Source organism: Myotis davidii, unplaced genomic scaffold (assembly GCF_000327345.1).
Source record: "Myotis davidii unplaced genomic scaffold, ASM32734v1 scaffold1012, whole genome shotgun sequence".
In the NCBI taxonomy this organism is placed as follows: Eukaryota; Metazoa; Chordata; class Mammalia; order Chiroptera; family Vespertilionidae; genus Myotis; species Myotis davidii.
Genome location: NW_006283769.1, coordinates 1,191,299 through 1,217,134, shown reverse-complemented (window position 1 = coordinate 1,217,134; position 25,836 = coordinate 1,191,299). Strand labels below are relative to the sequence as shown.

General features: G+C 34.5%; 1 protein-coding gene across 2 annotated transcripts in view; it reads right to left on the bottom strand.

The window, feature by feature from the left end:
• Nucleotides 1-1,038: 1,038 nt before the first annotated feature.
• EMC2 (ER membrane protein complex subunit 2) overlaps nt 1,039-25,836 on the bottom strand; it is a 40,062-nt gene continuing 15,264 nt past the window's right edge. Inside the window, exons 6-11 of one of the 2 annotated variants that reach the window (XM_006753902.2) lie at nt 19,822-19,907; nt 19,617-19,676; nt 14,261-14,342; nt 13,501-13,611; nt 12,366-12,470; nt 1,039-1,435 (exon numbers count right to left, since the gene is read on the bottom strand). In XM_006753902.2, the coding sequence (XP_006753965.1) occupies nt 1,349-1,435; nt 12,366-12,470; nt 13,501-13,611; nt 14,261-14,342; nt 19,617-19,676; nt 19,822-19,907 (531 nt within the window). In that variant the 3' untranslated portion in view covers nt 1,039-1,348. Of the gene's footprint in view, nt 1,436-11,684; nt 11,739-12,365; nt 12,471-13,500; nt 13,612-14,260; nt 14,343-19,616; nt 19,677-19,821; nt 19,908-25,836 lie in introns of those variants that run through there. The other variant, XM_006753904.2, reaches the window with a different exon arrangement.

Here is a 25,836-nt window from a genome sequence, read left to right as displayed (position 1 = left end):
CAGTTGCTCATTACTCCTGACAAAATAAAATGAAAAGGACTGTAACATGAAAGGATTAGACTAGACAGGAAGAATAACAGAATTATTCAAAAGGTTAAAATGCTGGTATTGGCAAGTTTTCTTTCTAAAGACTTTCAGGTTGTCAATTCCTCCTCCATCCCCATTTGCCCAAATCCAGCAATGACAAGTGAGCAGGAGTTTCTGTATAACGTTACTATAAATAAATAGGATTATGACTATATATAATATATATTATATGTAACATATATATAAATTACAAACTAATACTAACAATAAATATTTATCTTGAATGAACAATTGACTATTCTAAAAATTAATTTATGCCTGAACAAAGTGTTTAACTCTCAAAGTTCTTTGTTTTCTATTGAAACATGCAAAATACTGTTGAAGGTAGTATAATGGTTGATTAGTATAAAAAAAGAAGAAATTTCAATTATCACTAAGGAGATAATGAGACAAGGATTGTAAAAAATTTTCTTCTAAAAAGTTTAGATTTTTTTTTATTTTACCCTAAAGTAAAAATAACAGTCATTGAAACCCCTTTAATTCCTATTCTCTAGATCTCTGAATATTCTTTTATGCAATTTACAGCTAAATGTTCAATAAATATAACTTTCAAAAAGGTTAAATTTGAGTATTATAGCATATATGAACCTTAAAGCATTTTATAGGTAAAAATTTAATTATCTTCTATGGCAAAATGAACATTTTACAGACATATTGCTAAATCTTGGAAAATTACATATTTTAGTATGATTCAGCAGAGTAATATTATAGTACAAAAAGCAATAGCCTACTTAATATTATAGTACAAAAAGCAATAGCCTACTGAAGCAGAGCAAAATCCAACCCGACACTAAAGGAGAGTTAAAATAATTTGTCAATATTTTCCTCAGTCAATTATATATGCTATCTATTTCTTATCACAGATAAAAAAAAAAGAGAGCTAACTAGGCATTGGGTTCTAAAATGGTATCTTTACTATTTAAGTATAATAAAAAGACTATAATCTTCATATGCAAGTTTAATAAATCATCATGGTTTATTTAATTAGGTTATTTCTACAGCAGATTATGGTTTAAAAGCAGTGTGATATTAAGAGAATGCTGTACAATCAATAAGACTCTAAAATCTTTCTTCTATGGACCTTCCTGATCTTTCTGCTTAGCAATGAAAGGCATTTTTAGGTTTATATAAACATATTCTTTACAACTGCCTTAACAGGAAATTAGCATATAAATAGCACTGGGCATTTAGTAAATAAGTCACAAGCCAATAGGTTCAATTGTGCAGTTGTGAAATGTAATGTGAAAGAATTTTTGAAATGTTAAGACTGGGTAATCTGCAGTGTTTCCAACATGTCTTCGACTGCCTTAAGAGAGTATTTGGTTTCCTTCTTACTTCGACCTGCAAACTAATTTTTTAGAAAATGCAATTAGGGTCAATTTCAGTGGAAGGTTCAAAATCACAACCTTACATTCTCATTGCTAATAAGAGCTAGCATCTATTTTGTCACTATCATAAAATCAAAAGTTTTCAAACAAAGGTAAAATATAAATGTAAAGTACTTTCTGTTAAACATTTTAAGTATAAGATATCTCTAAAATTATTTAAAGTTCCTTTAAATTATTCCAGATTTATTAATTGACTAGGTAACATCATGCTTCTGCAACAAAGACCTGTCAAAAAAAACTTTGTTACATATTACAATGATGTAAACATGTTTTAAAATAGGCATTTCTAGTTTAAATTGGATTTTACAATGAAAACAAAATATAATACATTAAATACTATCTTTGTATATTTAAACCAAATTCATAGTGTATTAAATTCAATATAGTACATATAATCAGTGGGGGAACCACTGTTGAGTACCCCATGCTAATTTCAAAATGACTTCTAACTAGACTGACAATTCCCATCATTTATCAGTTTGATTTAACACTACTAGAAAAGTGTTTCTTATGGGGGTAGGTTTATTATATCTATATTACCTATTTTCCCCATGGTTAAAGTACTAACATTTACTATTAAAACAAAGTACTTTCAATTAACATCTAAGCACTCAATACATTCTCATGTAACTGATCTTTCCTTCAAATACCAATGCTGTCTTAGGTACTTAGTACTTGATTTATGATGTGTTCCTTCTCTTTTGTAATTAACTTAATTTGGCAAACTTCTTATGACCTGTTGAGAAAGATTAAGTGATCAAGCACAGGTAACATCATAGAAGCAATAGGTTTCAGGAATTGTTAACCTGCCTTTGACCTCTCTGGCTGCAGCTTAACATTATGATTCCCTTACTTCCTAAACCATTAGCTTCTGTGGTTGACTCTTGATTTGACAGAGTAAATAAAGAGGATTTCTAAAGGAAATGCCAGGAAAAGAGAAGAACTCATAAGAAATCAAGATCCCTTTTACCTTTCATAAGACATTACTAATGAAAAGAATTCAAATGTTAAATATTCACAATTACAAAATGTCATTAACAGCAACACTACATTTAAAACTTTGCCTTTACATAATTGCATTTGGTGAGTAAAGGATGTGGGGTGTGCTTATCACTCCTATTATCCAGTTGATAAATTCACTTTTACAAGGATTTACCAAGAACAGAAAGCCTTTTCTTTTACCACTGCCTAACCCAAAATAGGAATGGTCCTAATCAGATACTTAAAGGTCTAATTCTAAGTAAAAGCTTAGGATACCACATAATAACACTTACATAGCAAAATAAAAATAAGTTCCCATAGAGTCATAAAAAGTATTTTAAAATACAACATTTTACTTAGTTTGTACTTAAACATAATAAAAATAGTAAATATGAATTTGTGATTTTTTAAATTAGCTAATAAGAAAATCACCTAAGTTTGTGTACCAACATTACTAACAACCAGTGAGTACTATTAGAATAAACAAAGCAAACTTATTTGTGTCAGAACAAATAAAGAGAAAGTTGAAAATATAAATCAATCACTTCAAATTTTGCCTGACATGTAATTATTTTGTCTATTCCAGAATTAGATGGCAATTTAACTGATTAAGCCGGAATCCTATTTTTCCCTCAAATCATGATTTAATTTTCTATTTCCCAAAAGGATAGTAACAGAATCACCTCCACAATCATAAATAACATATGGATCACTAGCACAGATGAATTTAGCAGTATACCAAAGAAGCATTTATCTGGAAAATTATTGTGTGTAGGTTCACAGTAAAGTTTTTCATGAGCATTAATCAAACTTGCCTGCCTCTACTGAACATGCTAAACCAATTACCTCATTGAAAAGTCAGTAGTAGACATATTCTGTTTCATTATTAAGTAGAAACAAAGAAAAGCAGTTCCTAAAACCTCATTTTCTCTAATTTACAAATGCCTAGAAAAACATTACAATAAAGAATATTTTTCTTTATACTTGTTTATATGCCTAGACATGAATAATGACGTTCTCAATTAGATCCCCCAGATTTGCTTACTAAAATGTCAATCTCTAGTTATAATTTGCCACATTAATTGTAAATTCTGCATTTTTGTTTTTATACAGTTAGATTTTGCTTAAGTAAATTCTTTTTTCATAATTCCCTGTTGGATCTTAAAGAAAATTCACCCAAAAGATCATCATGATCATGATCATCATCATGATCATCATCATAAACAGTCAATGATTCATCCATTGCAATTACTGGGATAAGTTGGGCTAAAATTTACCTTTACACAATTTTGAAAACAACATGGATGTACAAAGTAATAGGATAAATAAAATGGGACACTGGTTGGATGAATCTCAGAAACATTACACTGAGAGAAAAAAGCCAGGCACAAAAGAGTACATAACCTATAATCTCATGTATATAGTTCTAGTACAGGAAAAATTAATTTATAGTGGTAAAAATCAAATCAGTGCTTGTTTGTAGTATGGAGTGGGTTCACTGCAAAGTGGCAGAAGGGAACTTTCTGTATGAAGATGTTGTGTATCTTAATTGGCATGGTGGTGAGAGGGGAATTTAAACTTGTCAAAACTCAACTGTAGACCTAAAATGTGTGCATGTTTTTTGGGATATTATACCTCAATAAAGGGGATAAAAAGGAAGGCAAAATAAACAAAAGCAGAAGGAAGGGACTATGTAGTTATACAATCGTATATAATAAAAAGGTAATATGCAAATTGACTATCACACCCTCGCACAAGATGGCTGCCCCCATGTGGTCACAAGATGGCTGGCAAGGGAGGGCAGTTAGGGGTGACTGGGCTGGCAGGGGAGGGAGGACAGATGGGGGGGGGACCAGGCCAGAAGGGGAGGGCAGTTGGGGGCAATCGGGCCAGCAGAGGAGCAGTTAGGTGTCGATCAGGCTGGCAGGGCAATGGACAGAGGGTGATCAGGCTGGCAGGCAGAAGCAGTTAGGGGCAATCAGGCAGGCAGGCAGGCAGGTGAGGAGTTGGGAACCAGCAGTCCCAGACTGTGAGAGAGATGTCCGACAGGGATCGGGCCTAAACCAGCCGTCAGACATCCCCCGAAGGGTCTCAGATTAGAGAGGGTGCAGGCTGGGCTGAGGGACACCCTCCCCCAGTGCACAAATTTTGTGCACCAGACCTCTAGTAGTGTAATAAACTGCCAAATGAGAACATATTTCTCTTCCTATTAAGAGATTAAGTATTGCATCCCTGATCTAGGCTGACCATGTGATTTTCTTTGCTCAATGGAATATTAGCAACATGTGACAACCCCAGAAGCTTGAAAAGCCCTTGCACATCCAAGTTTGCCTGTTTGCTGTTCTTAGAACACTGAGACCCCTACATGAGTAGGTCCTGGTTAGCCTGCCAAATGAGAGATATCCAGCACTCCCAGCCAAGAGATAGCCTTTCGAATATTTAAGTGAGGCTATCAACCACTAGTATAGGACAGAAATATAAATAAGTCCAGGCGAGGGAGTATTTCAAATCTTTCTCCTGGCTTATGTCCTCGGTTTTACTCAAATAAATTCCTAGAAGATGGCAGCATAGGTCATCTTCTTCAAGAATGCAGTACTTGCCTACTCCCACAACCACATCAAAATCAGTGATTTGGAATATGAGGAAGTAAAAAAAAACACTGAAGCAAAACAGCAAAAAGAAAAAGAATCCAAATATATGAAAACTAGAGGCCCAGTGCATGAAATCGTGTGGGTAGGGTCCCTAGGCCTAGCCTCCTGCGATCAGGGTCATCATTTGCCCATTCGCCAGTCCCAAGGCCGAACGCCGCCTCCACCGGGCTGTCAGGCCGTTGGGATCACCAGCTCATCCCTGGCTGCTCGAGGGCTCAGGTCTGCAGGAAAGTGGGAGCCAGTGACTTCACCTCCATGTGCGTGCGCAGGGCTGGCCGCTGATAAAATGCGCCAGCCGCTGATGGAATGCGCTGCCCGCTTAGGGCCACTCACACAGGCACCGCTGCTGCCGCTGCCGCTGCCACAGCTTGAGGCACTGACAGAAGCTGCGGGGCGCGCCCGTGACCTACCTGCCACGCCATCAGCGGCCCCAAACGGGCAGCGCATTCCATCAGCGGCTGGCCCGGCGGCGCATGTGCATGAAGGTGAAGTCGCCAGCACCTGCTTTCCCGCAGGCCTGAGCCCCGAGCAGCCAGGGATGAGCTGGTGATCCCAATGGCCTTACTGCTAGCCCGGTCCTCCCACCACCCACCCTGATTCCCCCTTTCACCATCGCTGTCCATCGGAGCCTGCGGGCTAGGGGCAGGGAACAAGAGGTCAGCCGTTCAGTCTGCTCGCCAGTTCTCAGTCCTGCCCAGCTGCCACTTGCGGGCTGGGGGCACGAGGGACCAAAAGGTGGTCAATGCTACCTCATGGCGACTGGTCAAGCGGTCGTTCCGGTCGTGACGCTTATGGCCTCTGGCCCTTTATTACATAGGATAATGTAAGGAGGTTCTGGGACAACTTCAAGTGTACCAACATTCACATCATGGAGATGCCGGAAGGAGGAGAGTGAGCGAGCTAGAAATGGAAAGCCTATTTGAAAAAATAATGACAGAAAATTTCCCTTACCTGGTGAAAGAAATAGATATACAAATCCAGCAAGTTCAGAGAGCCCCAAACAAGAGGAATCCAAAGAGGCCCACACCAAGATACATCATAATTAAAATGCCAAAGGTTAAAGACAAAGATAATCTTAAAAGCAGCAAGAGAAATGCAGTTAATTACCTATAAGGGAGCACCCATAAGACTGTCAGCTGATTTCACAACAGAAACTTTGCAGGACAGAAAGGATTGGCAAGAAATATTCAAAGTGATAAAAAGCAAGGAACTACAACCAAGATTACTCTAGGTAGCAAAACTATCATTTAGAATTGAAGGTCAGATAAAAAGCTTCCCAGACAAGAAAAAGCTAAAGGAGTTTATCACCACCAAACCAGTATTACATGAAATGTTAAAGGGTCTTCTTTAAGAAGGAAAACAATGATCAAAAATATGAACAATAAAATGGCAATAAATACATATCTGTCAACAATTGAATCTAAAAATCAAAATACATGAATAAGCAGAGCAGAAAGAGACAGACAGACATAGAGACCATTTTTATGGTTGCCAGATGGGAGGGGGTTGGAGAAATGGGAGAAAAAGGTGAAGGGATTTAGAAATATAAATTAGTAGTTACAGTGTAGTCACAGGATTGTCAAGAACAGCATAATGAATACAGTCAATAATATTCTAATAACTATGTATAGTGTCAGATGGATACGAGATTTTTTGGGATGATCACTTAATAAGTTTTATAATGTATAATCACTGGGGTGTACACTGAACACCTGAAAATATTATAATATTGTATGTCAATTGTAAATGAAAAAAAAAGGAAAGATTTAAATAAATAAGCCCCGTCCAGATTGGTGTAGAATTACTCAATTGAGCCCAAGCCAAACAGCTTACCTATAGAATCATAAGCAAATAAGTCATTATTTTAAATCACCAAGTTAGCAAAGGATAAAAGATATATTTACTGAATCAGACTGACAGAAAGTGAACCCTGAGCCTCTGTAGAAAAAGCACAGAATATATAAGCTTCAAAAGCAACAAGAGATTTTATTTAAAACCTGTTACTGGTGTCAGAAGGAAGAAATAATTTTGCACAATGATTCCTAGTTGAGGAGAAATGGAAGTTGCTACACAGAAATATAACATGACCAACTAAATTAAGATGTGATACCTTCCAAGATTACAGAAACTGGCAAAAATTCCTTGTACTATCCTGTGCAATAGAGTCAAGAAAAGGCAAATTATACCTTCAGTAAAGATGTGCAAAACATCTGAGAATTATAGAGCTTACAGTGTAAAACTAAAAGACTGAGGAGCATTAGTGATGCTTTCAGAGTTCTTTCCAAAGAACACTGAGACCTTATAAATAAGCCTATAAAAAGAATATGGATCTAATAAAATCCAATAAGAAAAAGTTTTTAAATAAGAATGGCAAGGAGGGAAAATATAACTAAAGAATAGGGCTTAAATCTTTTAATAATGGCTGAAATTACTGAAATGATGGGAGTCATGGCTATTGGTAAAGTGCATCTCATAAGCAGGGAAGGACACGTTTGTCTGCTTTTGTGTTACTGAAGGGACAGGAAGAAAGAAAAAACCCCCACAAACCTCTGAATTTAGTTATTATTGAAGCTTTAGGTCTGAACTGAAGAAAGTGAAGGTAGAATATCAATTGTTCACATGAGAAAAGATTGAAAAGAGAGTTTAAAACTATAATTACAATGTCAGACACATTTAATCCTGACACCTCTTTCTAGCAGTATATTGTGGCCATTAAGAGCACCAATTCTGGAGTCAGACCTGCCAACTCTGGAGTCAGATTTGGTAAAAATTATGTATTACCTCCTTTAATCCTCAGAAAAGTTTTATTATGCCCATCTTGCAGATGAACAGTGAGGCCCAGGATAGTATATAATATATCCAAGGTTGTAGAGCTAATAAATGTCAGGGCCAAACTCTGAACTCAGACAACATGGATCTATTCTATGTTCTTCTCTTTAACTAGTACATGGCACTGGCTTCCATGGAACGGGACTCATGACAGAATACAGAGATGAACAAAAACACTCTGGATAGTTAAAAGGGGGAAAACTGACTCTTATTTCACATTGTACGTAAAAAATCAGTTCCAAATGGACTCTGGATCTAAATGTGAAAAGCAGAAGGAAAAAAAGATCTAAAGACACTCAAGATTATCTTTATAACCATGAGTAGTAAACAATTTCTTAAACAGAAAACAAAACGCACAAACCATAAAGGAAATGAAAGATTAGGTTGAACATATTTAACTTCAGAACTTTTATTCTTCAAAATCATTTGGGAGCGAAAGCAAGTAAGGAGTTGAAGAGATTTGCTATACATATAACAAAGGGTTCATAATCAGTAAACTAAAAATCAAAATAAAAAGTCATAAATAAGTGAAAAAGATGAGGCTTCAAATGGCCAATAAACATGAACAAAACTGTTGAACCTCACTAGTAATCAGGCAAACGCATAATAAAACCATGAGACACCACTACACATATAACACAGTGGCTATAATTATGCAAATTGACAGACTGAATGTTCGTAAAGGTGTGTAACTGTGAGAACTCTATAACACTGCTGGTGATACTATAAACAACTGATTTGAAAAACAAACTTTATCTATTAAAGTTAAATATACGTATGTCCCATGATCTAGTATTTCCACTCAAAGATCATCACCAACATATGTATATGTACAACAAAACACTTGTACAGCAATATTCAGTATAGTATTATCACAATAGTCCAAAACAGAAAATAATCCAAATGCCTAACAACTGATGACTAAATAAGATATATGTTCATATAGACTATAGTTCAATGAAAATGAATGAACTACAGACATAAAGGATAAGTCTCATAAATTTAACAGTGATATTGGCTAGGCAAAAAATAAATACATACTGTATAATTCCACAAAGTTCAAAAAAGGCCCAAAACTACAAGATTATAAATCAACACTCTTGGGGAGGGCAGAAGGACTACAAATTGAGATGAGGTACCAGGAGAGCTCCCTTTTCAATCTTTTCTCATGTGAGAAGAGGTACCAGGAAAGCCTCTCCCACCTCCTTGGCAGTCAGACATCCTCCAAGGGCTCCCAGACTGCGAGAGGGTGCAGGCCGGGCTGAGAAACCACCCCCAAGGGTAGCTTCCCCAGAAGCTTAACTTTATACTCCACAGGAGTCCAACGAAGGGGAGATAGGCACATGCCCAATAAAGTTGGGGTGACATAGGACAGGTGCTTGCTGTCAGAGCTGAGAACAAAAGTCATTGGCCAGAACGGGCACAGCCACTGCAAGGGCATGAAATCTGGGATATTTAATCCCTTGAACAAAGGAGTTCACACACTCTAGGGACTCTTGGGACTTGTGTGACTCTGGGTTTGTGGGGCAACCCTTACATCCCACACAACAATGGACTAATGGACTGCAACTAGCCTGATACTGAACTGGACCCAGCTCAACGTGGAAAGGAAACTTTGGCTGCTGGCTTTGCTTCCAGCTTTACTAAAACTCCACCTCCACTTCTTCTATGACTGGACTAAGAGAAATGGGACTTTGGAATCCCAGGGATGTAATTCTACACAAATAAAAATCACCCATCCTCCCATGCAAGTCTCAGACAATTCTTTTTCTTGAAATACTGTAAAAATTCCACCACCACCAGCACCCAGTGGGGAAGAGAACCTCCCATTTTCTCCGATAACAAAACTGCATTTGAAGAAGCAGTCAACAAAATATTTATAAATATGACTTACATCCCAACAGAGCTAACATCCTGTATTATATACATAAAATAAAGATAGTCGCATTGAATGATATAATCATGGAAGCATTTAATTTTTTAATCTTCCCAAGCTTCTCCAAACAAAAGTACAAAAACAAAGAAACAGCACCAAAACCAAAATAACAGAAAACAAGACCAAAGAAGACAACTTCAAAAAACTACACAGCAGGTCATTTTCCAAAACCCTAGAATATAGTTGTATCAACAACAGAAGGACCTAAAAAAGACCAACAGCTGTGTGGTAGGAACAATAGGAAATAAAAGAGGACAATCTACTACTCTATAAGCCACAGGAAGAAAAAAAAAAAGTGTAAACTGATGAATCTGCCAATGGCCTGCAAAACCAGGACAGTCTCAAAGGCTACAGATCAAAGATATGCAAGTGTAACATTAAACAAGTCTAATAGTCAGACCTAAAAATCTCTGAAATATCTAGTAAATACCCTCTTCCAAAGGGGAAAAAAAACAACTAAACAAAACAAACAAACAAAAAACAACCCACCTCAGACAGAAAGAAAATTACTGGAATCTGAAACCAAACTGACAAAGACAGAAACCCTGGGGGTAAGAAGAGGAGAGAGTTTAGAAAAGGTAGTCATGCCCAGAGGCAGCAAATCCCAGAAGAAAACAAAAAAACTAACAATAAAACCCAACATTTCAAAATGAAAGCAACACCTCAAAATTTAAGATCTATAGAGATCTAGGGGTAGAACAGAGAGGTGGAACCAAAATATATTTCTGAGTTAGACCTACTTTTGACATAAGCTGAATATACAAAGAGGTCATATTTGAGTTCTCCTTAACAGAGAAGAGGAAGCTACAGAGAAGTCAAGTTGGAAAAGTTATCCTATTCTCTCTCTGATTCCCTAAAACTTTCTCCTAATAGCCAAGGAAAATTGTCTCCCTGAAACATAGAGAATAAGAAAAAGAATATAAAGTAACTGCATAAAAATTATTAAAGAGAAAAATAAGAAAACTACAGAAAAAAAATATAGGAAAAAAATGAATAATATAGGACATGAGAAAAGAAAGCCAATAGACCAGTGGTTCTCAACCTTCCTAATGCCGTGACCCTTTAATAAAGTTCCTCATGTTGTGGTGACCCCCAATCATAAAATTATTTTCGTTGCTACTTTATAACTGTAATTTTGCTACTGTTATGAATCGTAATGTAAATATCTGATATGCAGGATGTATTTTCATTGTTACAAATTGACCATAATTAAAGCATTTAATCACAGAAACAATATGTAATTATATATGTGTTTTCCGATGGTCTTAGGCGACCCCTGTGAAAGGGTCGTTCGATTCCCAAAGGGGTCGCGACCCACAGGTTGAGAACTGCTGCAATAGACTTATATAATTGGAGACCTGAAAAAGAAAACTTAAGCCTTAACTGGTTTGGCTAAGTGGATAGAGTGTCAGCCTGCGGACTGAAGGGTCCTGGGTTTGATTCTGGTCAAGGGCACATGCCCGGGTGGCAGGCTAAATCCCCATTAGGGGCATGGAGGAGGCAGCCAATCAATGATTCTCTCTCATCATTGATGTTTCTATCTCTCTCTCTCCCTCTCTCTTCCTCTCGGAAATCAATACAAATATATATTTTTAAAAAGAAAAAGGAAACTTAAGCAAACAATAAAGTATTTAAAATTATAATTTTAAAAGCAAATTTCTCAAACTAAAAGAAGACTATTATCCATATATTAAAGGGTCTATCGTATCTGTGAAAAATTAACCGGAGAATAATGAACAGAACATACTGTGGTGCTTTAAAAGTAAATAAAACATTCCTCAGGAGAACCCAGGCAAAAAGTCTAAGTTACTCATCAGGGAAAGAAAGTCAGGATGGTGTCAGGCTTCTTGACAGAAATATTTTATCCTAAAAAACAATGGAACAGTATGTTTAAAAGACTGTTTTGTAAGCTTCATAAAGGTTTCATAAAAAGCCAAATCATCCTTCAAATATAAAGACTATAGACAGATAAGTTGTAACATGCAAGATGTAAGAAGATACGTTTTTCCATGAGGCCTTCTTGAAGAATCTCCTAGGTATGAGCTTCAGAAAATCAGGTAAGATATGACATGTAAACTGTTATATAGTCTGATTAGTTTACTTTTAGGCTTTTCTTTCCTTTTTCATTATTTGGATACCTCTAACTAATAACACACGCACATACCCAATTTTCTTCTGAAATGCATCCTGAAATTTGTTTATCCTTTCTGTATTTTTCACAATTACTTTTTATTTGCCAAATACAGAACTACTGAGATTTCTAGATGGTGAGGCTAATTATGGGATCATAATAGTAACAGGCTCCTCTAGGGGAAAAAAAAGTTATTCTACAACTACAAGTTCATTCTGTAGTTAAAACACATTTGATAAAGGCCCAAAGTCATAAAAGTCCAATGACGGACATTTGGCTTTGTACTTTGTAGAAACAAAAACAACTAAGACATACAATACATTAACTGACCTATATCATAAAATAAAACTATTAATACTAACCTGATAAGCTCTGTTTATTTGACTAGCTGCCCAACTAGCATATTTCATGTTGTCCTTTTTTGTTTTTGCACTTGCTTTTGGATTAGAAGCAATATGACTTGCCGACTAAAAACAAAAAGGAAACATCAAAAACGAAATGCCATTTTTCTATCAAGATAATAAAATACATGTAAGGTCACAGTTGCAATGGGATAACAAAGTTTTAAAAATTGTACCAAAACAATTTGTTTTTAGAATAAATATAAAGTTAAATAAAATTGCAGTGTTTAAAAATGACAATATATTTTAAAATAATGAATAATCCAAATAGAAAAGAGAAAGGATATCTTTAAAAATATCGAAAATTATTTTTTTATTAGTTGTCTACCACAGCTCTTAAGGGTAAAATTCCATTTCTTTCCTGAAAAGTATTTCATCCTGATTCCATCTCTGCAATCAATTCTTTTCATTCATCCCAAAGTCCATAAAAAGACTAGGATAAGTTAAAATTTCAAAGAACTGGCTTATTAAAGGAAAGTTTATTTTTCCAGGCATTTTGATTGTAGAGAGGGGCTCATTTTATATATATTTTAAAGCTCAGCAAATTCTTCCTACCCCAAAGCTCTTGTTAATTTACTTTTCTAAGCTTGTCACTTGGCATACACAAATAATGGGAATATTTAATTACATGCTTCCCACAACTTCCAAACTGGTTTTCTATACCATAAAAAAATGGTTTAATCTGACATTAAAGATTTTATTTCTAATATGTCTTTTATTGTCATAGTTTAAAAATATCTCATAGAATTTTAATTTATGGTAAGAACCATAACAATGTTGGGAATAAATCCAAGAATATCAAAACAATTAAGAAATAGATAATATGGATTTTTATCAGTTACTATTTAATTTTATAAGGGAATATATCACTTCTGATACAATAAAAAATATTTTACAATGAAATGTCAAACAGATGGGATATATTAACATTCAAAAGTAAAATTATGTTATAACCTATTACTCATAGTTAACTAGAAGGAAAAATGCATATGCTTATCAAAGAAAAAAAACAAGAAAGCAGTGATTGAATAGGATAGTTAATGGAGTTTAAATGACAGATTTGGTAAAATAACATTAAACATGCACCTTAACTCACCATGTAAAGTCCAAACAAAGCTCTCATATTTCTGTTGTTCAGTTTCAATGCCTGTGCAAAATACTTTCTTGAAAGTTCAAGGTTTTCAAGTCCACCTTGGGTATATTTAACCTGTTAAAAATTTCAGAGTGCTGAAACTTGTTTATTTTACTACTTTGAAATATAGCATGTTTCATCATACCATAGGCATTAGTAACTGAAACAGATATTCTGTAAACAAATACAAGATGTTTAAAAATTTTCATCTTAAAGTTGTTAAAGTTAATCTAAAGTTTAAAGCATAACCTTCCCCAAAAAACTATTCTATTAACAGTCCTTAATAATGAAGTCCTTTTAACCTTACAGCATTGAATTATATTGCTATCCTTAATACTTAATGACAAATACCTGCTACTTCCCAAAATGCTGACCTTGATATGAATTTTCTAGAACATAAATTAAAAAAATCATAATCACTGTCAATGTTTTATAAGTTATTAAATGGTGATAACTGTGGTATAATTTGTAATTCAAAAAGAAAATAGTATACAAATAAAAAATACAAAGGATTTCACTGTTTTAAGCAGTGCTTTTAACTGAGAAGTCACTATTTCCATTACAGTATTAAAAATTTAAAACTTTTACTCCAAGTCAATTTTTATCAAATGCTTTAAATATTAATATACTTGCCTAACATTAATGACATAATCTTAGTTCCATTATAATACCCAAACCAACAAAAATAAAATCACATACAATTGCTGTTTTTGAAAACACTTACTTCAGCATATTGCTGGCAGTATAAGTGGTTGTGTGGATTAGTCATCATAAGCTCCTCTAAACAAAAGGCTGCTTTAGCATAGCTGAAAAATATCAAGGAGAAATTAAAAGTAACAAATTTTATCTTAGTTATGTCTTAAAATAGTTTTAAAACAAGTTTAGTGATGTTAGACATTTTATTCCCTCAATAACTAAAATAGCTTTATTATTAATAAAGGACTTACCCTGAATTCATAAATACAAATATTTAGTTTTTTACTGAAATAAACAAAGGTTTAAATCCTAAAGCAGCCCATGAATAATCAATATATGGTTGTATTTTTTAAAAATAGGTTACTACTATGACATTCAAATATTATTAACAACACAGTCTTCAAGACCTTGGATCAAATTACATATACAATAACTTCTAGAATTCCACAAATCATTTAATAAAATAATCAAATAGCTAAAGTATAAGGAGGAAATAAACATTTTATTAAATACCCTCTATTCACTAAAAATCCTTTACAGACATAAATTTATCAACATATTCTATTACAAAGACTTTTCATTAGTTAAGTGTACTTAAAATACAAAATCATAATAAAGTCATAAATTTCTAAACCTATAAAAAATAGACTTAGTGGCTTTGATATACACTCTGCTACTATTTAATCATGTGGTAGAGAAACAAAAATCTTGCTGAAAACCTAAGGAGAGAACTACTGCAAAGGGTTCTGGAAAAAATGGTTTTACACCAAGTAACTACAATTCCCTTCAATGTATTTTATGTTTAAAGTCATGTGACTATACTCACTATTTATAAGAAATTCTAAAAGAATACAGGTGTCCTAAGATTTATTCACAGTGAGGAGGTGATGAGCGTACCAATTAGAAAAAGGTTATCTACAGTTATTTTTGGCATTTGTCACCGATATCCTACCTTTAAACTAGTATCTGATATACTTACTTTTCAAAATATACATGTTGCAGTTTCACACATGTGACTAATAAGAACTTTTTTAAAAATATGTTTTATGATTTGAGAGAGAGAGGAAGGGAGAGAGAAATATTGATGTGAAAGAAAAATGTCAACTACTTCCTATAAACCCCGACCAGGAATCAAACTCGCAACCTTTCAGTGCACAGGACAACGTTCCAACCAATTGATTCAACCAGCAAGGGCAAAATTTAACTCATATCACATCTTCACTATGTATTATTTTCTAGGTATTAGAAGTATTAACTCATTTAATCCTACCAAAATCCTAGGAAATAGGAAATTAATATCACCATTCTATAGTTAAGAACACTGAGGCACAAAGATTAAGCTGAAACCCAGGCTGTGCCACTCCAGATAGTCCACACTCTTAACCACTATGCATACTGCCTATAAGCACTACACACCACAATGGAAAGTTGTGGTGGTGATGTTAGTAATGAAGATTGAATGATAACATAAAAACAGGAACAACAATCAAATCCAAAGGGTCTGAGGAACCAAAACTGCATGCAGATTACCCCCAAATCACAGTATTTTAGATTTATGAAGGTTCTTATAAATAGACTAGAGGCCTGGTGCACGAAATTCATGCATGGGTCGGGTCCCTAGGTCTTGCCAGCAATCAGGGCCAGGGCCGTCGGGGCCTTCCTTCGTTCCGCGCCGCCCCCTAGTGGTCAGCGCACATCATAGCGAGTGGTCAAACACCCAGTTGGTTGAACTACTGAGGGGACAATTTGCATACCTGCCTTTTATTATATAGGATTATTATATAGGATTCTCATCAAAGATCATGCAGCTGTTTAGCCCTTTCATTTTTATATCCAAAACCAGTTCTTGACATATGATAGGTAAATAATGGGTGCCTGGATAAATGAGTGAACAAATAACTGAATTAATGTCTAGAACAACAAAAGTGTTGATATGTATTTATCTATCTGATATGTATTATTCTATAAGACAAGGGGAAAGTGGCCTCTAAACACCTAACTTCATCAAAAAGACAGTTTGTTTCTTTTATTAAATTAAGTTTTTAAAAGTTCTTCTGATCCTCACAAAAGCCTATGTATAGGTTACATATTTGTCCCTAGACTGCTTTATCAACATTATTTTTCCTTATAACATTTTAATAATTCTATTTGTTATGCTGGGCCTACAAAAAGGAGCCATAATCACTATCATAATTAATTTATAATACTAGCTGGTTCTTACTGATACAACATCGAGTTTTAACTACAAATCAAGTAAAAAACTTAAGTGTCTGTTTAAAATATGTATTTTTGTTTTATAATATGTATTGGTAATGCTAACAATACATATTATAAACAAAAATATATATATGTAATATATATTATATTGTTTTATATTTAAAATAAGTAAAGTTCTCAACATGGACAATTGGTATAACATATACCACTTGAATAACTAAATACACACTAGAATTTATAAATCAGAAGCAAACTTAAATAAAGGTAACGTAAAGATATAAAAAAATTCATGGCAGAATTCTATTTTCCCTTTTCTCTCTCTAACTGTACTGAATAGGCTTATAGGAATATTCTACTGTGAAAATTTAGAGTAAAACATTCTAGATTTAAACTAGCAATGCTGCCTGTGACCTATTATATTTAAAATAGCTTATAAACTTCATATGCAGAAAATGCCAAAATGTTAAATATATCTAGCAATTACTAAATTGCTACATTTTGCCACTGTGTCCATAAAACTGTGCTAAGCTGACATCCCACAATAATTTACCACACACACACAAAAATCCTACCTACTATAATGACTTGCCCAAACAAAATGAATTAAGGAACAGATTCTGATTTTCATTTCAAAAAATGTGAAGGTGTTTATTTCTAAGTACTGTACATCTGAGTATTTCTTCTAAGTTCTCAATTCAAAAAAAAAAAGGTTATTTTGTGAATGAATATCTTTAAGAACAAAAAGAGTTTTGTGATACAGGATAAAAGGGAAAGCTGAACACAATTATCATTTCCTCTGAAAAGAAATTTTTCAGGTGCTTTTCTGTCTTTATAGTTTTCAATTTCTTGGGATTTTTTTTATTTCTCTTAAGTGTACATTCAACTCTATGTCAATAAACTCTTTAGAGATTCAAAACAAAGCAAAACTAAATGTGGGCATTACAAGATGAAGGGAATATTAAATTTAATGATGGGTTAAACATAAAGTATAACCTATTTGAGAATTAAATAGAGAAACATGCAAAAAGAGAGGTGGTATATTTATATAGTTCTTAGAGGACAGAAAATATACAAGCAATGAAAATGGATATATCTGACCATCTAAAAATAAAACCTGTTTTTTAAAAATCAATATTAAAAAACAGAACTACCAAGCATATATTTCTGAAAGAACAAATCTTCCAATCATTTATATAAAGAGCTCTAAAATAAATTTTTTTAAGGTACAACTATTTTTCACCTAAGAAAATTTGCAAAGATTAAAAAGAATGATAGCACCCAATGTTGTTAAAAGGGATACTAATAATAGCTGGTTTGAGAGTGAACTAGGAACAAGTTATCAAAATCCCTGAAAATGTACATATCATTTAATCAAGTAATTCTACTTCTAAGAATGTAGCCCAAAGAAACAATTAAAATAAATCAGTATAGCATTATAGTATAAATGAAAAACAACCTTTATATTCACTTAGAAAATTAGTTAAGAAAATTAGATTACATTTAATAAGATGGAATAATATAAAGCCACTGAAATCACACTGTGGAATGTTTACTGTGATAAAAAAATTTTGACACTATAACTAAGTGAAAAACATTAGACCACAAAAGATAACTCTATTTTAGGTTTCTGTTTGTCTCAAAAGGTATTAAAAAATAAAAAATAAACTATAGTTAACTTCAGATGATGCAAGTAACACATGATGTTTGTCTTCATCTTTACACTTTATGGAGTTTTCCAAATTTTTCTGCATTAGGTATTCCTTTAATTAATAAAATAATTTCCTTTATGATTTGAAATGTGTTTAAATGCTTTTAATCACAGATCTCCATACGGCACAAAAATATTTTAGATGACTATCATCTGTCTTACCAACAAAATAAAACAAGTGTTTTTTTTACTGCATTCTGAAAATTCATTTCATGTTATTTAAAATATATACTGTATACTTCATAAATATGGATTTAAAAAATAAGAAAATGACATTATTACCATTTAAACCAAATGGTAATAATTATCAAATGGTAATTTGGTTTAATTACCAATCTCACATGCATAAGAGAATCCTAAATATGTTCACATATGTGGATATACAAATATACATACATCTATAATGAACATGATTTGGAAAATAATTTCTTAAGGGAAACTAAAGAGAATCTGAGAGTCAAAATATGGTAGAGTACTGGAGACTGCTTCCCAGAATATAGTACATTCATTAAATGATGCTATAATTTTAATTTTAGCCCCCACTAATCTCAGAATTATGCAGTTAACTACTTTAATTCTCCATTTCACATTTTACATATACAGCCCTGAGCAAAGGCAAGAAGCAAGTGTCTTCATTCTATTTTATTTCCTGTGTCAGCTATTTGTAGTATGAGAATGAGATTAACTATTCATGTATAGTAAGAGATGTGCATGAGAATCTGATTCTATTCTCTCTATAAGAAGGAAAGAAACAATGTGATATACTTCAGATTCAGAAGAACTAAGGGGGGGTGGGGCGCTTGCCTCTGGATGGAGGTTCGCGTTAATGCTGTGTTATTAGAAAACTTGCACTAAGACTGGGCTAATCCTCTCACACTGGGATTTCCTCCTGTCACTGCAGCAATAAAAAAGCTAACAAAAACATTAAATATCCAATAAGCCAGTTCCTACAGCATTCAACATTCTTGATTATTCTTGGTTTTTTACCCAGGCAACAGGATGCTTCTCTACTTTAGAAGACTTGATTCTCTTAGTACTAAGGCTAATAAATGCATACAATTGACAGAATTTTTAAACAGCAGAGAGTATAATACTCTTTGTATTATAAGAATAATTTGAACTCTAAAAATTCACAATTTTGATTCACTAAAATAACCTTAGCTCAGCAAATGCAGGCCTTTCTAATTCCAAAGAATGCCTTATGCATTTTAAAGAAAAACTTATTTCCCCAACAAAAATAATTTAGTAAAAAACAAATGACCAAGTTAAAACAATCCACATATTATATCCAACAAATCATGGATTTGTTATTTTTTCATTTAACTATTTATTTTGTTCATTTAAAATGGCATGATTCATACCTTCTCACCAATCCTTCGGAAACCACTAGACCTTCTGAACTTAGACAGTGATGAAAACTGCACTCCTAACAAAATTGTGTGCATACTTAACAACTTACTCATGTTCATTGATATAAAGTTCTGCAAGTTCATGCCAGGCTTCTTGGTCTCCAACAAATCTGGTGAGGGAAAAGGAAAAAAAGAGTGTGCAGATATTTGGTAAATAAACAGCATGTGGGCAAAAAGGAAAATCAATGCAAATTCCATTTTAATTAAAAAAGATTTCTCAGAATAACAACACACATTCCTCTTGAAAACACTCACTGTTCCAGATATTCATTCAGTTCCCGAATGGCCTCCACATTTTTTCCCTGGGCTTTTCGAATGGCAATCTTACGCTTTCTTGCAGCCTATGGGTTGACATTAATAAAGGATTAGGCGCTCATGATTCCCCGGGTTTTTGTAAAGAAGGTAATTTGACTGTGCAAATTATTATCTCAATGCCAGTGAAACTCTATTGTAGAACTACTGCTTAGTGGAGATTTATAAACATACCCCATGACATCCCACCGGGGAATTCAAACATTCCTCTAACAATCACATATGCTTTACTTTTGATGTACACATATATGCATCATTTCATTCAAATAAATAACCATCCAGATTCTGATAATTACAAGCCAGCAGGGAATCTTAATCTTTATCCACCCTAAAATCCTTTACTCTGTCTCATTCATAGATCTGTATCTTAAGAGACAGAGGAATAGCTGAGATTAAGAAAAAAAAAAATCTCACCATGGCCACTTGAATGCCATTATACAAATATGGCTTCTAATAACTTTTTCACAATTTTAAGAGAACAATCTACCTATGAGTCTTTCAAATGAATAATATAGGTCCTGAAAGACATATTTTTAAATAGACAAAAGAGTTAAACTTGCATTTTAAAGTTTTTTAAATGATAAATATCAAAATCAGGGGAGGGAAATGGGTGGAGGGGGGTAAACAGGAAAAAAAAGGGGACATCTGTAATATTTTCAACAAAGTTAAAAAAAGATTTTAAAAAAAATCAATGACATTTATTTATTCATTCATCAAATATGTGCTGAACATCTACTATATGATAGGTAATATGCTAGACAATGAAAATATAAAGAGAAAGATACATCAATAAAAGAAAAACAATAATAGAGTATTCTAGAGAGTGTTGTGATGGAGTAGATCCTAACATGCCTGTAGCAGAGTGGAAGAGGTGGAAGGTCAGGAAACAAAGAGGGTCCCAGATGTGACACCTGAACTGAAATAGAAAGGGCAAGTAGACATTAAGAAAGCAAAAGAGGAAATAGTGTGGAAGACATTGCATAATAGGAGGAACACTGGAGCAAAGGCATAGGAGACAGCGATATTGTGTGTAATCAAGACTATGCACTAAGGCTGCAGTGAACACTGGGACTGGAGGGCACTATATGAATTATTAAATTTACAACCCCTCCATCTCTGTTTATTTTATTCAATGCAGAAGGCTAAACAATAAAACACACTAGGGCCAGATTTAAGCTTATTAGTTATAATTATTGTTACTTTTTTATATAATACATACTCCACGAGATGCAGACAATGGAAGTAAAATACATGGATCCTCTTTAGACTAACGGAGCTACCTATCAAGGAGGGAGAAAGGTGGGAGATTTTGCTCTGAAGAAGTGAGAATCAAAAACAAAACAAAACAGAGAAAAATCAAGAGACTCTCCAAGGAGACCAAGAACAATACTTACAATAATAGCAATAACAATATTTCAGTAACAAAAAAATAATCTACATATTAAAAATGTGCATCTTCGAATATTTGGCTCAGGCCAAAGGCCTAACACAATGCCTGCCACCCAGAAGGTACTCAAACATATTTGAAATAATTTCAGTATGTAAAACAATGAAAGCACCATAATATATGTAAACTTTAGAAAGTCTCAAGAATTTATAAGAAATGTAGAAGTAAAGTTCTAAAAGTAATGCAATCCTAGAGCCTTTACTGAAAATATTAAACTTCAAATGAAAGCCCTATTCGAAATCCTTCTGAAAACAGGTGAGGAATAAATTACCATATAATTAAGAAACTAATTTCTTTTGGACATATAATACTTAATTTCACCAATCCAACAGCATTTGAAACAAATTTAATTGTTTATTCTTTTCATTTTTTATGATACTTATTCCATACGGTAGAGCACAGAGTCCAGATTTTGGGGGAAAAAAGAAACTAAAGCCCAACTATTCTCACTTATCAGCTTTCTAATCAAGAGCAAATATATTGTTCACAAACCTCAGTAATATCACCAATCTCCAAGGATCATTGTAAAGCAACTAAAATAATACGCAGAATATAATGGTATTAAATGAATGCTATCTTCCTTCTTTATACCTTTGCTTTGTGCTTAACATCTGTGTTTTAAGCCTTGCCAAAAGCTCTACTTATGAGATCTTTAAAGAACTGGCACAGGCTTGCTTAGTTTGATATTGATATCTTACCCCAAACCTTACAGGATTTGCACCAGCTGAGATGAGATAATTTACATAGATACAATGAAACGTGTTGAAAATAGTGCATCCAAGTATCACAATTCAGACAAAAGTCAAAGTATACACCTGGATGGCAACTAATACTTCTACAGTCATAATAAGAGGTACGGTATGAACACTGTAATGGACACCACTGTGCAGGGTATGAGCTTCTTGAAGAAAGGTGTACTGAAAACACCTGTCTAATGTTGTTAACCTCATTTTCTCAGTGATTTGAAACAGAACCATTTCTCTATTGTCGAACATACATCAATATTTTTAGATCAGCAGCATTCTGCAGAATATAGTTTATAAAGCACTCCTATAGTGTTTCAAGGATAATTAATCTTTTAAAATGTCTTTTTAAAACAATCCTTTTTCTAAATGATGGAAAACAGAGGTTTAAACAACATAAATGCATCAAGAGATCAAATAAGAAGATCTGAAATTTCTGATTCGCATCCTAGATCCTCCTATAAAACTACTTGAAAGAATCTGAAATATTTCAAATTAAATAATGTTCTTTTGAATTATGTGTATTCCTGGTGAAATATACTTTTATAATGTAAAACAAACAAACTCAGTATTAAATTTGTAACAGCCTACTTTAAAAATTGTTGTCTACCTAATAAACACTTCACAGTGAAGTATAAGAAAAAATATTTTTTATTTTATTGATTTTTTACAGAGAAGAAGGGAGAGGGATAGAGAGTTAGAAACATCGATGAGAGAGAAACATCGATCAGCTGCCTCCTGCGCAATCCCCACTGGGGATGTGCCCGCAACCAAGGTACATGCCCTTGACCGGAATCGAACCCAGGACCCTTAAGTCTGCAGGCCGACACTCTATCCACTGAGCCAAACTGGTCAGGGCAAGAAAAGATTTTAAATATGGGGCTTTATTAATCAATTTGAGAAACATGCCCAAAAAATCTCTACTATATGAGCAATATAGTGCTTAATCATGTAAAACCAAAGGTATAGCATTTTATCTCCTACTATTCTGAAGTTTAAAACAAGTTTTTAAGTGGTAACTATTCAAGTATGTAAAGCCAGTTTTCCTAATGTGAGAGCTTAAAAACCACCTGCATGGCAATTACTATCATACAGGCAATAATAATTTATTACTAAGTCACATAATATACAGCCCTTTCCAGGTTTTGAGAAAAATAACACCATGTTCTGATATAAGAACCAATCTTTATTTATCTTAATCATTTAAAGGAACATTAAGCAGGGATTTCATTTCTGGTCGAGATGATGTAACAGGGACCAGATTTACCTGCTTGTCTGAAACAACCAAAGAACTGGACTAAATACATGAAACAACCTTGTATTCAAGGAGAGGGAAAAGGAGAGGGAGAGGGAGGGGGACGGGGAGAGAGAGAGAGGGAAGGGGAGTGGGGGAGTGTGAAGGGGAGGAAGAAGGAGAGAGACATTGATTGTTTGCCTCCGGCAAGCACCCCTACCAGGGCTGGGGAATCTGCAACCAAAGTATGTGCCCTTGACCTGGAATCAAACCCGAGACCATATGGTCCGCAGGCCAACACTCTAACCACTGAGTAAACCAGCCAGGGCCATGAAACAACCATTTTAAACTGCAGGACAACGGCAGCAAAAGACAGTAATTCCTGAGAGGCAGGAAACAAATGAGGTGAGCCCTATTTTTATTGCCCTGGCTTGCTGCCTTAAGAGAGTTTCAAGGGTGCTGTGCAGAGAGGAAGAAAACCAGATTGAGCCCAGCAGACTCTGAGATCAGAAGGAGCTGAGAGTAGAAAGATCAAAGAGGTTAGCATTAATAGGCTAGAGTACTGGAGGGAAAAAAACACCAAGACAGAATAAAGACACTGGAGGTTCCCCTTGAGGAGTACTCAGCGTGGTATTGATCAGTGCATGTGTGTGAAGAAACTACCCAAGGCCAAGGAAAGAACCATCAAAAAGGTTTTGGGAGCCCAGCCAGTGTGGCTCAGTGGTTGAGTGTTGACCTATGAACCAGGAGATCACTGTTTGATTTGGGTCAGGGCACATGCCCAGGTTGTGGGCTCTATCCCCAGTGTGGAGCGTGCAGGAGACAGCCAATCAATGATTCTCTCATTGATGTTTCTATCTCTCCCTCTCCCTTCCTCTCTGGTATCAATAAAAATATACTTTAAAAAAAAAAGGTTTTGGGGAGCCCTGGCTGATGTAGCTCAGTTGGTTGGGATGACGCACCAAAAGGTCACGGGTTTGATGCCTGGGTTACAGATTCAGCCTCTGGTCGGAGTGCAGCTGGAGGCAACCAAACAATGTTTCTCAGATCATCTCTCTCTCTCTCTCTCTCTCTCTCTCTCTCTCTCTCTCTCTCTCTCTCTCTCCTCTCTCTCTCCCCCCCCCCCCACCCCCCCCCTTTCCTCTCTCCTCTCCTCTCTCTCTACTAATGTAAACAATCATGGCTAAAAACAAAGCAATGAAAAAGATACTCAACATCACTCATAATATAAATTATAACAAGGTAACATTTTAATCAGACTAGCAAAAGTTAAACATGCCATGTGGGAGGATACAGTGAGAGAAGCATCTCCTCCACCACAGAAATGACTGTAGACAGCTAAAAAAAAAACCTTTGGGGAGGGAAATTTGGTAACTCCTATCAAAACTTAAAATGCATGTAACTTCCTGACAGATATTTTACTCCAGGAATCTATCCTACAAACAATATCCACTACAACACTATTTCTGGGAGGAAGACATCAGAATCAACCTAAGAGTTTGCCAAAAGGGTCTTAAGTAAAACTGTTTTTCATGAAGACAGAGACTATGCATCCATGCAATGCAATGCTATGCTATGCAGCTTCTCAAAGGATGATATAAAGGTTGTGCTGACGTGGCATGACCTTTAAAATACACTGCTAGGTAAAGTATGCCACCATTTGCATTTTCAGCAATTCTCCCTATAAAAAGGAGAACACACAGACGTGCGCACATATGAGTAAGTGTATGAGAAAAAAATTATCTAGAAAAATACATAAGAAATTACTAACAATGTTTGACTAAGTGAAGGAGGACTTGAAATCAGGAATGGGAAGAAAGACTTATTTTTCCTCTACACATTGTTTTGTATTATTTGTAATTTTTAATCTGGGTATAAATTACTTTTTCAAAAGAGTATTGCGAAAAATTTTTTAAATAGGCGGGGAGAATGTGTCCCATTTCAGTAACTTCCCAAAAGAAAAATTTAAAAACTTTTATTATAACTACTTTATTCTTTTTGCCCTAGGTAGGCCTTATGCTTTAATGTTAAAACTTACTCATGCCATTCATGAAATACGATGGCTTTGTCTCAAGCCACACTCATCTTTCAAAGCTTACAAGGCTCAAAAATCACACAGCAAATCATCAAAGAATCAGGACTTAATAAGTCTATCTCAAAGTCCATAATCCATTCATTATATCATCCTGCCACCCTAAAAGCAAAGTCAAGGATGGTGTTTAATTCATCCTTCCATTTCCAATACCAAACACTCTGCAAGCACTCAACAAATGTTTTTTGAAATAACGAATGCATAAAGAGAGCTCCTTAAAGCTTGAATAACAGCCCCATTTCTATAGTGGTTATCTAGGAGCATAGATGCACAAGACCAGTAAAAGAATCACATAACCACTTTTAAACAAAGCAAAGAATTACAGTTACAAGCTTGAATTAAAATTACAGATAAAAACAGAACTGGACTTTCTCATCTTTGAGACAATAAAGTTGCTTTGGAAAAAGAAACTGTGATGTCTTCTAAATAATATTTTGACTTT